This window comes from Tiliqua scincoides, chromosome 2 (assembly GCF_035046505.1).
Source record: "Tiliqua scincoides isolate rTilSci1 chromosome 2, rTilSci1.hap2, whole genome shotgun sequence".
Taxonomy (NCBI): domain Eukaryota; kingdom Metazoa; phylum Chordata; class Lepidosauria; order Squamata; family Scincidae; genus Tiliqua; species Tiliqua scincoides.
In genome coordinates, this window is record NC_089822.1 from 140,098,960 (window position 1) to 140,114,146 (window position 15,187).

Consider the following 15,187-nt stretch of genomic DNA (forward strand, 5'->3'; position numbering starts at 1 on the left):
ATGCACGACTCTGAAGTAAGCCCCATTGTATTCAATGGGGCTTAGTTCCAGGCAGTGGCATCACCCCATGCAGTGGGCAGGGCAACGCCCCAGGTGGTGGTCGTGGTGGTGTACCATCACCGCCCCCACTGGTTTTTGGGCTGTACTTTTTATTAGAACACAGATATTTCAATGTGGTTTGGTTCATTGCATTCTGCAGGAAATTATGCATTGATTGATATATTACATGATGGCCTTATCCTCCAAATTCTGATTTTAGTGATATTGAAAACTTGTAGTCACTCCACCCCCCCACCCACCCCCCTCAACTTACTAACACCTTATAGCAGCAGTTCTCAAACTTTTAGCACTGGGACCCACTTTTTAGAATGACAATCTGTCCAGGACCCATTGGAAGTGATGTCATGGCCAGAAGTGACATTAACAAGCAAATTAAAATAAAAGAAATAAATAAGGGGGAGCCAGTCCTGTTCCACCAAGTGAATCTACTCTGAAGTAAGTCCCATAGTGGTCAATGGGGCTTACTCTCAGGAAAGTGTGGATAGAATTGCAGCCTGTGAGCTCAAGCCTATGCATGTCTACTCAGAAGTAAGTCCCACTGAGCTTATTCTGTAGTCTGCCTGCAGTAACAACCCCCCAAAAAGAATCAGTGAGATTTCCTGCCCTCCCCAGTGCCCAGTTTAAAGTTCTTCTACGAGAACTTTCTTCTTCTCGTATTTCAGGCACATCAAGATAAAAACTCACCTGGCTTTACAAGTGCAAAATAGAAAACTTTCCCCTTACCAGTTGAAGCCTCTTTTGTCCTTTTTTTTTTGGGGGGGGGGGGAAGGCTGCCCTTTGAAGCATTTGTTGCACTCCAGCTCCAACGGATCAGACCATTCTGGTGTCCTCACATTCCCCTTTGCCTGGCCTGACTACCAGCCAAGGCACGTTTGCCTACTTGCAAGTAAACGTGAAGTGAGGCTGCTTTGCTTTTCATAGGGCTCAATAGACTCACAGCTGGGGGGGACCTCCTTCTCGGGTGTTTTTGGGGGCTGCATTCATTGGATCAGTACCATTCTGACCTTGTTGGAGTCCTCTCTGCCTGCCCTTTCCGACGGACTATGGCAAGTACACCTATTCACGAGTAAACACGCGATACGGCTCACTTTCACTTGTCATAGGGCTCCATGCATTTTTTCTTTCCAGTTTTTTGGCCATAACGTTTGAAAGAAAGGAGCTATTTCAATTCTGTTGTTTGCATAGCGTTCTGCTGGACATTCCGCATCCAACGGTGTATGGCATGATGGGGCAGCTCCTAATGCTGCGTCATCCCAGGGCGTGTCACCCGGTGCAGCCCACCCCCACATCCCCTAGCGACGCCACTGGTTCCAGGAAAGTATGCACAGGATTGCAGCCTTTTAGTTGGAAATAGGGCTGCAATCCTATGCATGTTCCAAAGAGTAAGCCCCACTGAAGACAATGGGACTTACTTCTAAGTAGGCATGTATAGGATTGGGCTCTCTGACCTCTTATTGGACTTAAGCTTTTAGGGATTGGGTCTATGGCCTCTACACCTTTGGGAGGGACGTTCAGTGCCTTGGGGCTTACTGCCAAGGGTACTGCCAGAGGAGCTTCTTGTAGCACACAGGCTGACAAAAGTCCTGCAAATGGGACTATCTTCTTGCAATCAAAAAATAGTCTGGATGAACTCAATGAAATTGCCCTGGGAGTACTACTAGAATGACTGGGGTGAGATAAACTGGAAAACTGCCCTGAGTCAGGCTGCAATCCTATGCACACTTACCTGGGAGTAAGCCCCATTGACTACAATGGGACTTACTTCTGAGCAGACATGCAAAGGCTTGGACTGTGTGAGTTCGTTAGAATCCTTGGGGGATGATTTTATATCAGAACTCAAGTATTTCCCAAAATCAACAAAGGAAGTTTAAGGAATAATGTTTTTCACCTCTAAGGAGGTTCATTTCATCCTGCCCATTATGCTTCTCTTGTCTGTTTCTGAGTCATGTCCCACTCATTCTTTGCTTTCCGAAGTGGCAGGAAAACTAATCCATTAGCTGCTGTTCGGATGGAGACAAAAAGGAATTTTTAAAGGTGATCAGTATACCGCAATTCTATATGTGTCTACTTGGAAGTAAGTTCCATTGTTTTACATGGGACTTACTCCCAGGAAGTAGGGATGATTGTATCTTATATAGAGATGTTTGAAAACAGTCTTATTTTAGTCAGAAGCAAGCCCAGTGTTCAGTAAGATTTGGGCCATAAACACTCTATATATTAAAGCATAAATTGTGACCTGGAGCCTACTTTCATCAGTTGTATGAAGTGTTATCAGTTTGCAGTGTTATATGCCTTACTAACAACTTCCAAGGAGTCTGCCACAACAGTGTTGTGGCACCTTAAAACCTTTACAGTGCAATCTTGTGCATGTCTCTCTCAGCAGTAAATATCATGAAATCTAATTTGATTTACTGTGCAGTCCTATGCATGTTTATTCCGAAGCCCGATTCTGTTCTATAGATCTCACTCACAGGTAAATGTGCGTAGGGTTACAGCCTTATTGTGTTAGATATGTATACTGTATATAGGATTGCAGTTTTATTGTGACATAAGCCTCCCCTAGACAAAAATTGTTGTTCTTTAAGGTGACACAAGATTTATTGTCTTATCTACCATGTAATGCAATTCTATGCTCAGAAGTGAGCTCTACTGAACTGAATGGGACATGCTACCAGATATTGTTGGCAACCTTCAGTCTCGAAACACTATGGTATCGTGCTCTGAATGGTGGTTCTGGAACAGCGTCTAGTGTGGCTGAAAAGGCCAATTTGGGAGTGACAATCCCTTCCACACTGGGAACAAGTGCAGTCTGTCCCTGGTCTGTCTCCCTGGCTACGGGCCTTCCTTCTTTGCCTCTTTGCCTCAGACTGTTGGCCAAGTGTCTCATCAAACTGGGAGAGGCCATGCTGTACAGCTTGCCTCCAAGCGGACCGCTCAGAGGCCAGGGTTTCCCACCTGTTGAGGTCCACTCCTAAGGCCTTCAGATCCCTCTTGCAGATGTCCTTGTATTGCAGCTGTGGTCTACCTGTAGGGTGCTTTCCTTGCACGAGTTCTCCATAGAGGAGATCCTTTGGGATCTGCCCATCATCCATTCTCATGACATGACCAAGCCAATGCAGGCATCTCTTTTTCAGCAGTGCATACATGCTAGGGATTCCAGCACGTTCCAGGACTGTGTTGTTTGGAGCTTTGTCCTGCCAGGTGATGCCTAGGATGCATCGGAGGCAGCGCATGTGGAAAGCATTCAGTTTCCTCTCCTGTTGTGAGTGAAGAGTCCATGACTCGCTGCAGTACAGAAGTTACTCAGGACACAAGCTCTGTAGACCTGGATCTTGTATGTTCCGTCAGCTTCTTGTTGGACCAAGTGTGTACAGAATTGCAGCCTTAGTGTTATCCTCCGGTATATGTATACACGAAGGTATAGAGAATGCAAGTATATATCTTGTGCTCCAGTTTGCTGAACAGTGAGATGTTGCAGTGTCAAGGTATTACTGGGTTCAGTCTTTCTGAATGAATGAATGAATGAATGAATGAATGAATACTGGACACTAATACTGAGCACCAACATGGTTGGCAACCTTCTGTCTCGAAAGACTATGGCTGCAGTTTTCAAACTCTCCGGGAGTTTGAAATCCGCAGTAAGTCTTTGCGGGGGCGGGGGAAGGGACCCTCCAGTCTGGGGTGCACCTTCCAGTCCCTGCAGCGGGAAGCCCTGCGCGAGTGCCTGCAGGGCACCCCAGGTCAGGGAAAGGGAGAGTGAAGCAGGGCTCCCTACACGCAGGAGAGGGCTGCTGCAGGGACTGGAGGATGCACCCCAGTCCCTGCAGCCCTGTCAGAAGGGAAAGCGGAGGGATTGTGCTTTTCCGGTATTGTGGAATGGGGCATAATCGCTCCGCTTTCACTTTTCCTGACCTGGGGAGAAGGTTGTGCAGCCCCCCTGAGCAGAGCGCTTCCGTGGCGCTGCTTTCCCCATCTCCTGGCTGCCCCCACCCCTTAAGGGGGTAGAGGCCAGGACCCACAGGCTGGGGCATCGCGATGCCCCAGGCTGAATACCACTGGACTATAAGCCCAGTATTTCCAGGCGGTCTCCCATCCAAGTACTAACCAGGCCTGACCCTGCTGAGCTTCCGAGATCAGAGGAGATCGGGCATGGGCAAGGTAACTTGTGACCTCATGTAATGGGTCACAGGCACTGGCCTGCATAGTACTAGGCTGCTGAGGGACTACCCAGCTGACATAGGCTACAATCCTATCCACACTTACCTGGGAGTAAGCCCCATTGACTATAATGGGACTTACTTCTGAGTAGACAGGCATAGGACTGGGCTGCAGCTATTCTATCAGCACCGTGGTGGTTCACAACACAGTGTATAGAAAGGGAGGAGGAGTGAGGCGAGCAAGGAGGGCAGTCTATGCAGTTGGGCTTCTATGTGCCTGCACTAGTGAGAGGGCAGAACTGAGCACGCGCCTCACGTAGTCAGTGGTCACGTGACAGGGGACCAGGCCGCGGCCCCCTGTCACGTGCGCTCTAGCGAGGCGCGCCCCGCCCCCTGCGCAGTCACGGGGGTCGGAATCCGTCCCGCGCGCGCTTTTCTGTTTTGTGTGACGGTCGCCTGGCGCGCGAACCTCTGACAGGCTGAGAACGCTCGCGCCGGGCCGCCGCTGGGCGGGGCTCCTCATGGCGCCGGCTCTGAGGACCTGCGGCCGCAGCTGAGGAGCGGGGCTCGACGGCGAGCATGGCCGTGGCGGCGGTTGCTGCGGCCGCTCCCCCACCGGACGGGGAGGTCCAGGTGAGAGACGCGGGGGCGGGGGCGGGGGCGGGGGCCGGGTGGTGGCGGCTAGCTGGCTCCGCTCCTCTGTGTGCCTTGGGTGGGAGGGCGGGTGGGGGTGAGGACCTTGGGGGCGGCTTGGCACGGGGCTGGCGTGGCCGGGTCGGGCCGAGCTGAGCTGAGCTGAGCTGTCAGACGACGAGAGTGGCTTTCCTGCCCTCGCCTCTGACTGTCAGCCCAATCCTACGCCTGTCTACTCGGAAGTAAGTCCTATTATAGTCAGAGGGGCTTACTCCCAGGCAAGTGCGCATAGGATTGCAATCTGTGCCCGCTTCTCTCTGTAAGGAGCTCCTTTAAAGAGCAGTATCATCATCATCATCCTCAGTTTCTTGACAGCTGACAAGGCACACTGTGCTGCTGGTGGGGGGCTCACATCCTCCAACAGTCCTACTAATAAATGACCCTGTCCCAGATTTCCATGGCACACTTGTGGACCACTCACGGCACACCAATGTGCCCTGGCACACTGGTTGAAAATCGCTGATCTACGCTATGGAATTAATCTGGTTTAATGTTCTTTTCTTGTGTGGTCTTAGGAAATCCTAGGAACTTTGCAAGGGAGGACTGCAGATCCATAAGAGAAAAATCCCTGCATGGTCAGCAGACCACAAGTGCCAGAATATTTTTGAAGCCCCCATGGCACTTAGATTGGTATAAATCCAACAAACGTTTGTTTGTGTTTTGCTTGGGACAGCACTTCAAAAGTGTTCATAATTGGTTGTGTGTTTTTGTTTAAAAGATGCCCTTTGGGCTCATTAGGGAATGTTTCCGCTGTTAATTTTTATTTCTGCATACAGGCATATGCTGCTTTGCTCCAAAATCCTCCTGCAGTAGTCAGGATAAATATTTATAGAATTGTGAGGTGTTTGGTGCTTTTTAAAGAAGCATAAATAGAATTTGATAGAATACTAACATGCTATACTGATTTTGTAGGGTGTTGTAGTCTACTTTGCTTAAATTTTGACTTGTGTCTAGAACAGGGGTGCCCAAACCCCGGCCCTGGGGCCACTTGTGGCCCTCCAGGACTCCCAGTCTGGTCCGCAGGGGACCCCCAGTCTCCAATGAGTCTCTGGCCCTCTGGAGACTTGCTGGAGCCCACGCTGGCCCAACGCAACTGCTCTCAGCGTGTTGGCCAACTGCTCGACCCCTGGTGTGAGCTGTGGGATGAGGGCTCCCTCCACTGCTTGCTGTTTCACATCTGTCATGTGGCAGCAAAGGAAAGGCTGACCTTGCTTTGTGCAAGGCCTTTTATAGGCCTTGAGTTATTCCAAGACCTTCATTCATTCTTATAAGTTCCATCTCTAATATATTCATTTATGTGAATTTATTCAAATTTGAAATGTAAATTAATTCTTTTTTTTTTTCCTGGACCCTGACACAGTGTCAGGGAGATGATGTGGCCCTCCTACCAAAAAGTTTGGACACCCCTAGTCTAGAAGATGGAACCAAAGACTTGACGCCCTCTCCAGATATTCAGTAATGATATCATAATGTCATTGCTGAACTTTTGGGTTGCTAAACTCCATACTATGTGTAGCTTGGCTGGGAGGTGTGTGGCTGCATCGCCATACATCTTAGCTGGAACAGTGGCTATGACATGCTCATTTCTATTTGGTAATAATGTTGTATTGCTGCTTTATTTTTACTGTCTCAAAGGTCCATGTTTTAAGAATGCAATGCCATGCTTACTTATTTGGATGTAAGCTGCATGGAGCTTTTTTCTCAGTAGTTAGGCATATGAGTGCACTGCATAGCAACCAATGGAGATGGGAAATGGAAAAGAGAAATTAAATATTAAAAGGCAGACGAAAGGTCCGTGCTACTCAGTTGGAGTTTGCAAACTGCTAGAAATAAGAATCTGGGTTTGGAAGTTCTTATGTCTTCCTTTCCTTACCAGCCATTGAAGACTTCAGTGGATGAGAGTGGTATCTCCTGCCCTTTCTGTGCAACATTCCATTCTTTCCTTGATAGCTAACTTTATATGCAGTAGATATACAGCATCCCTTCTTGTCCCCCAAACAAAGAAGAGTATTGTAGCTCCTTAAAGATTAACAGATTTATTATGACGCAAGTTTGAGGCAAAGTGTTGGGAATTTCTGTATTTCTATATCAGACAAGAAGCAGAATGGTGTTAAGAAAATGTAAAGTTTATTGGGTGTTCCAAATACTGACCTGGACAAATGAACAGCTCAGTCGCAAACCCAACAAGGCTTTTGTGACATATCAGATAAAGTGGATTCTGCTCCATCAAAGTGTGTGCTTTTGTGTTTAACGTGCTATAAAGTATTTCTTGCTTTAACGCGGTGGTTCCCATGTGGTCACAGTGTCCTTCTTTGTGGCTGCCTCTTCTTCTTGGCTCTCTTGGATGCCACCATCTTGGATCGCACAAGATCTCATAAGAATTACATGAGATCTTGCGTGATTCAAGATGGTGGCATCCAAGAGAGCTGGGAAGAAGAGACTGCAGGGGACATCCTGCAGCACCCCTGTGAGTTTGCTGCGGCACCTGGAGGCACCATGGCACACAGTTTGGGAACAACTGCTGTAATGGATTAGCATTATTACCAGCCATAAAATTGTTTTATTGCCCCCTTTACAAAAAATAGAGGAACATAAAGCTCCATTTGTGCATAATGAACATGAGAAATGTATTAGATAATCCATGTTCTGAATGGGGAAAGAGATGGATAAGAATAATTTCAAAGTTAGCCGTTTATATTAATAACTCTCTTTTTGCTTTATAGCCCTGTAAAAAACGGAAAGAAGAAGATTTTTCTGCTGAAGCAATTACAAAATATTTTTCACCGTTAGCAAAACATGTTGATAGAGTTTTGTCACCACCAAAATCCAATAATATCATGGATTATTTTAAGAAAACTTCCCCAGCAAATGAAAAGATCACTTCACCTCTGACAGAGAAGGAAAGTCAAACAAGTAGATCATGGTTGGAAAATTCTTCAAAACCTTTGTCGAGGCTTAAAAAGAAAGGGAAGAGGTATAATTTAAATAATAAATTAAAGGTCATGGGAACAATTGAACATGATCTCATGATAGAAATTAATAGTGATGACAGTGGAGAGAGATTCATTCCAAAGGAAGAGGATTCAAAAGCTTTTCACAGTGTTCCTGCATTGCTTGCTCCGCTAAAGGTGGAAGAAATTTTAAATGACTGTGGTAAAAACCCTATTAACAATGTTAGCTGTAAAAATGAAGAAGAAAATATGGAGATAGAAGGAAATGTAATAAAGAGGAGCTTAAGAAGGGCAAAGAAGAGGAAGCACAAAGATGAAACCAACCTGACTGAAAGATTTTCTCCTGAAGCACAGCTGAAGGAACAGTGTAAAGAAGATGATAAACAAGTCCTATCTACTACTGAGCCTGAAAATAAAAGCGTAATAAATAAATGTATTCTAGAACCGGAAACTATTACACATAAGACACCACAGTTAAATGATTGTGTAGTAACAGTATCATTTGAAGACTTTCTGAAAAGCCAGAGTGAAAATAAAGATGAACAAATTCCAAAATCTCAAACACCGGATGATTCTATTGCATCAGACGAAACAGTCAGCTTCCAAGCCACTCAACAGCTGCCCCTTAAGACAGTAACTGTCCTTGCACAAATTCATTCTGTTCCTCCAAAATCTCCTTCTTCTAGGAAAATAGCTTCTATCTTTTTAAAGCAAAAACCCAAAGAAGCTAAAAGACAAAGCAGTTTATCCTCTTCAGAGCTGGAATACAGTGAGCAGATGACTCAGAAACGAAAGTCTAATGTGGTGATAGCAGAGGAAGAGTTAGAGTTGGCTGTATTAGAAATTGCTGGTTCAGATATTGTGAAGTCAAAATGCACTGCAGAAGAAAGGTATCAGTTTATGAAAGCTTTTAGACAACCAGAATCTGATACCTTAAAAATTGGAACTAATAAAGGACTTGGTAAACAGAAGGAGGTAGGAGAAAAATCTTCAAAATACAAAGAGGAAATGGACATGTGCAAAGATGATTCAAATAAAAAACTAGATAATGAAGTACTAAAGGATTGTGTTGGTAGTGATTCCTGTGCTAATGATAGCAAAAGGGGTACTACCAGAGTAAGACGTAAGAAACTTATCAGGAAAAAGACAATACTGGAAGCAAAGAGAAAAAGTGCAAAGTCTAATGAAAGCTCAAACAGTGATGCAAGTAACCAAATTAAGAGAGCAACTTCATGTGGAACACAAAGCACATTGGCCCAGAAGAATGGACTGAGAAGAAGTGTACGGCAGAGGACAAGCCAAACTTCCATAAATACTACACCAGAAAAAACAAAGGATTCAGAGACTGCTACTACAAACACTCCAGATGTTATCCCACTACAGACTTCTACACCCAAAACAAACAGAAAATCATTTAATAAAAGTGACTTATATAAGGCCGAGGTGATAACTGAACCTTTTGATTCAAAAAGCCCCATAAGGTAAAATTTAATATTTAGAGTGCAAGTAATTTTGTTCTAAAATCTAAATTTTTATTAATAATAGCTTGAACATATGTGATTTTCTGCAGCACAGTATGGAAAAGTGAGTCTAAAAGAGAGAGCCTTTACACTGAGAATTGTTATAGTCATCCAAGCTTTTCAAAAGGCTTTCTGATTCTCTTAAGCAGCTGTTTCCAAACTTACGATGGTCACAGTGCTCCTCTCCTGGCTCTCCCGGGTGCTGTCATCTTGGATTGCGCAAGCTTGTGTCATGTGACTTGAGGTGTTGTGACGTGCAGCTTGGGAACCACTGTTCTTAAGATATCTATAATTTGTAGACTGTTGGCTTACAGCTAATTATACATGAATGCCTACACAAATATGACTGAATGCTTCCAAAATATCTGTTTAGGTTAACAAAAATCAGACGTGGTTTACTCATGTAAGTGCCTATTTATTAAACAGGTGCTTTTATGTCTCCTTTTGAAATTAGTGGGACATTGTTTTAATTTTGTCTAGTTCTTGCCATTAGTATTCTAGGTACTAGAAGCAATTAAAGGAAGTAAAAGATGGAAGGTGCTCAGGCTTGGCTCAGTTGTATCTTTGATATTAACACCATCTGTGTTACTTCAGCCAAAGCACAGGTATTTTGTCAGCTATGACATAGAAAAACAACTGCTCTGTGACATGTTTCTGGATCTGGCAGCTGCATTAGTGATGCAGTACTCATGTATTCAGTTTTGCTGACATGGTAATAAGCTAGGGTCCCTTTATCACTTCTGCCTCTTTTGAGTCATATTAGTTACATGTGGGAGATGCTACTTCCTCACCCAGTGATGTTTACCAAGACGCAGTGTACCCTATCTCTTTGGTAGACTCTGCAGTGGCAAAGGGAAATGAGAAGGTGATGATTCCTACGCATGCAACCAAAATGGGCCCAAGATAAAACTGTGGTGTTCCTAAGGAACTTTTACTTCCTCTCATAAACTAGATCCTGGTTGATTTTTTTTTAGATTGCAATTCTATACACTCTTGCCTGGGAGCAAATCCTATTGAACTTAATAGAACTGAGTAGACATGCATAGGATTGTATTGTGAGTCTTTTTGCATTTTCATATGACATTCATAACAGAACACTCTGAATTTTATTGTATAGGTGTTTATTGCAAAAATCTAGACTATAGGATATTTGGCAGATAGTTTTGACAAATCTACTGAAAAATTAGGTGAGAAGAAAATGAGTTATAGGTGGCAGCAGAAAGATGTTGCACTACAATTCCAGTTGTAATGTTCAGTGTATCATGATGGGGGGGAGAATAATTACAGTTACTTTACATATCACAAGTTACATTTTACTACTTGTTTATCTCGAATCTATAACAATGTTTAAATTTTCATGAGAGCCAAATTTAAGGCAACTCTTAATATTTTTAAAATATTAATTTCTACTTTTTTCTTACACAGGATGAAATTCACCCGAATAAGTACATATGAGGGATATACAAAACAAAATGTAAAGGTATATTGAATAAATAAGACTGTAATTAAGTCTCTGTGGTCTTGTTTTGCACAGAATACTAAGTTTTGCTATGTAACTAGGGGCTTGTTCAGATGTTAATTTGCTTCCCACTCAGCCATTTGCAATAAATGCAATTCTTGTTCCTGCCCTCCTCCCTTCCTCATTACTTCATGTTGAATGTAATTCCTAACGTAGAAGATGCCATCTTCACAACATTGTGATCTAAATCCTCTTTTGAAACAAACTCCAGTTCCACAAATTACAGTTTGTACAAATCAGTGGGGAATGTGAGGAGGGCAAGTCCAGGATCTGCTTTTGATCTTCATGTCAAAGTTATGAGTGAATACTCCAAAAAGGATCTGATTGGATTCAGCAGTCTTTTGATAGTTATGAATAGTAAAGGGGAGCTCCCGTATCCAAGAATCCCACATCCATAGATTCGCTTATCAGCGAATTGGGGATATGCCCCCCTCTGGAGGAAAGCAGCTCAGAATGACTGTATTTAGTGAAACAATGCCTGTATTTCTTTGCCTCAGGTCAAACAAGTAATTTATAATTATAGTTGGCTCTCTGTGTGGGGGATCTGTTCCCCCCCCCCCCACAGATACCAAAACCCATGGATAAAATCCATGGGTGGAAGACCATCACCCACTTCTGGGAGGTGGTCTGAGTCCTGGGGAGGCCACATGCAAAAACCAGAAGTGGTTTCACAAAAACTAGTTTCACTTTTCTAAGGCCTCCAGGAGGCTTTCTTAGTCCCAGGAGGCTACATACTGCCTCCCCGCACCTCAGACCACCTCTTAGACACGACTGAATCTTCCGATTGCATCCGGAAGGTACAGTGTGGCCCTCCTGACATGGGTTGGGATCCGCATTGTGTCAAATCTGTGGGAGCCACTGTATTTAATTTCTTTTCACAGTTTACATCAGAAATAGCTGTCAATGTTATACTGAGTTTATAGAATTAAGCATGCAGTATGTCCACTATTGGTTATTTTTATTTGCTGCCAGGTTAATTCCACTTTTAGTAATATATCCAAAGCAAAGAAATTGGTTGAAAAAGCGAAGACCCTACAGCACAACAGAGCAACAAGGATTATTGAGGACACCCAGTGCACACCTCTAAGACGTTCTTCTAGACAACAAGCTCTTGCTGAAAGAAAAATATTACAGAACAATGAAGTAAGTTCACAAATTCCAGCTTATTTTATGCTATAATCTCTTTTGCTTTTGGAATGAACTTACTTTAAGCCAGGGGTCTCCAAACCCCAACCTGGGGGCCAAATGCGGCCCGCAGCCAGCCTCTGTCCGGCCCACAGCCAGCCTCTGATCCCCTGAGAGCCTCTGGCCCAGTTGTCCAAACACAACTGGAGTTGTGCTTGTGGGGTGGGGGAATGGGGGTCCATTTAAGTGTGTGCTTTATTTCTTAGGCTGTGTTTGGTGCTTGGAGAAATCCTGGGCATTTGAACCCATTCATTTATTCATTCATCTAAGTTCCATCTCTAATGTATTTATTTAAATTTTATTATTTAATTTTTTTTTGGTCCTTGACACTGTACCAGATATTTGATGCGGCCCTTCGGTCGAAAAGTTTAGAGATCCCTGCTTTAAGCAATAGTGTGTCTTTTTAATTTACTCTCTATTCTGTAGTGTGAGAGGGTTTGGAATGGCTTGTGATAGTATTGCATACTTGTGGTAGTACAATCTCATTCTAATAAGCTTGTCTGAAAGCTTTACTTTTCTTGTTAGCATATATGTGGTGAATGCTGATATATAAGTACTGACAATCTAAACTGCTAAATAAACTGACTGCTAAATAAAAGAAGAGCACCCACTTAAAAAGTGCCTCTTAACCAGTTAGCAAGGTTTAATATTTATTTATTGCTCTGTATTCAGGACATGGTGATCATTCTGGATTCAAGCCCAAGCAATATCAATACTGTTCCAGAGAGTGTGGAGAAACGAAATAATCTAAAAAGCTTGAATGATGTATTGGGGAAAAAGGCTGGAAATATGAAGACAACTAAGAAATCAACTGGTATCTAATTTTATCTAATTAAGTGTATTGAGTGACTTTCAAACAGGATTAACTAACCAAGGCGTAATAGTACTTTAACATGCTTTGTAGATATTTGAACATAGCTCTGTTGCCTGAATCCACTTGTTCATTTGGGGGTTTGCATTCAAATTTTTACACATACGAGATAAATGGAAAGAGTAAGTGCACATGCCAGAAGGACCGGATCCTATAGAGACCAGCAGTGGCCTGATTTTATTTCATTATTGTATTTTTTTTAATGTGCACTGTCTTTGGGGCATCTTCAGAGATAGGAAGGCAAGATATAAATACCTGGATAAATAAATACGTATACAAATTGTTACAGGAGCCAAAGACAAAGCTGAAATTGTAGGTGTATGCTGAGAACAGCTTTTTTTTAATAGATGCCCCCTACTGTTTTTACTCATTGTTTTATTAATTGTAAGCTTCATTGTTCTTTTTCTGTGAAACTTGTAAGCAGCCTTGGATATTTCCTTGACAAGGTGGGATATAAATTACTTAAATATATTCGTATAACTTAAGGCCAAATAGGATGTTTATGTTCTGAAAATTCCACTGTCCTAATGATTTTCATTTTAACTGATACCTTACTGGGAGACATAATGTGCTAAAAACTATGAACTAGATCCTAATCTACTTTTGCACAAATGAAAGGTGCTTCTGTTCACATGGTTAGGTGTGTCAGTTTTGCTGGTTTTTCTGCAGCCTCATGTAACCTGTTCTAAAGTATAGATTCTCAAGAGCAGATTTTCATGGAGCTGCTATGATCAGGAAGGGGGAAGAAGTTAACTTGTGTGTGCTTTCCTCCATTTATCCTTCAGATTTAATCCTATATAAAGAACTGGTAATTCATAATTTTACAAGGTTCCCTATGAAACCATCTTAAGATGAAATTAAGTAATAAAAAGCAATTTGAAATGTATGCACCATTCAGCTCATTTTCTGTTCAGCTGTGAGCGCTGTGAAAATGGGGAAGGAGGGGCATTTACAATATGTCCAAGTGTAAAATATAACACATTTCGCTTGGAATGCACTTTTGCCATTATCTCTTATTTCTGTTTTTATGTTAGGAGAAAAGTTCACTATAGAAGTGTTTGTTTACATATTAGACAAATTTTAATACCCCAAAGCAGGAAAATGCAAAATCAACCTGCGTGAGCACAGTAGTTTTAACTCTGAACTGTCGATGATAGGAAAAAGGATTAAGAGTTGCAAAAATTGAGACTATATCTGCACAATCAGCATTTGTAACATGGAATTGTGCAAACAAAATAGGTGTATCTAATTTTGCTAAACTCAAAACAGATTCTATATTATGAGGGGAATTTAATCCTTTATTAAAATAATTTGTGATTCTGAAATGCAATGGTGAATGTTTTATGCAGTTAGCCAGACATTTAGGTTTGTTTATTTTATTGTTTGATGTTGCCACATAGAGGTAGAGCTAAACTGTTGCCACTACTACTCCAGCAATGTGTTTTTTTATTTTTTATTTTATCATACACAGCAAACATAACACAATAAACAAACATACACATACCTTTGGGGGGTGCAGTATATCATATGTCACTTTAGCTAATAAATAAATATCTCCTAATCCAATTTCTCTTCTACTTTAACCTCTTAATATCATTTATCAAATCGTATCATGTCATATATAATATATCGTATATATAATACATTCATCTAAATGCACATATTATACTTCTACAAATTCATCAATGTGTTGTTTTTAAAGGCAAAGAAAGGATGTCTTCTCTAATTATGAAAAAAGTTCAGAAACTTGCAGATGAAGCAGTTACGATTTTTGTTGATAGCAGGTCAGTATGTTACAGATTCAGATAATAATGTATTGGAATTACAGGGATCTCTAATTTCAAATGCATTTGATTTAGGCATTTTTAGAAGAACTCACTTGTTTCATTAATACCAAAATTTAATTTACCCTTGCACGTTTTTGGAATAAAGTGGTTAAATTTATTTATTGCATGGCTTTTCAAAAACCTAACCCTCATGTGAAATGAGAGGTGTCTGTAGTAAATTCTTAAATTTAAGCTGGAATAGTCAAGTTGCATTTTCTTGCTGTGAACTTGTGTTCTCTCACTTTATGGGTGCAATCTGTCTATAAGTTATGCCAATTGGTCAGGGATTGGAGGGTTCCTGAAGCTTCTTGTTCTGGTGGGAGCTTGAATCTATGCTGGTATAGTGACACACCTTAGTGTTAGCAGAATCCTGCCAGCCAAAGGGGAAATTGAGAAGGAGTGAAG

At 42.3% G+C, this 15,187-nt stretch overlaps 1 protein-coding gene across 3 annotated transcripts in view; it reads left to right on the forward strand.

Moving 5' to 3' along the window:
- The first annotated feature begins 4,637 nt into the window (after nucleotides 1-4,637).
- The window catches only part of ATAD5 (ATPase family AAA domain containing 5), a 37,325-nt gene continuing 26,775 nt past the window's right edge, over nucleotides 4,638-15,187 (forward strand). For all 3 annotated transcript variants that reach the window (XM_066613534.1, XM_066613535.1, XM_066613536.1), the window contains exons 1-6: nucleotides 4,638-4,850; nucleotides 7,634-9,342; nucleotides 10,807-10,861; nucleotides 11,873-12,043; nucleotides 12,758-12,899; nucleotides 14,659-14,740. In XM_066613534.1, the coding sequence (XP_066469631.1) occupies nucleotides 4,797-4,850; nucleotides 7,634-9,342; nucleotides 10,807-10,861; nucleotides 11,873-12,043; nucleotides 12,758-12,899; nucleotides 14,659-14,740 (2,213 nt within the window). In that variant the 5' untranslated portion in view covers nucleotides 4,638-4,796. The remainder of the gene's footprint in view (nucleotides 4,851-7,633; nucleotides 9,343-10,806; nucleotides 10,862-11,872; nucleotides 12,044-12,757; nucleotides 12,900-14,658; nucleotides 14,741-15,187) is intronic.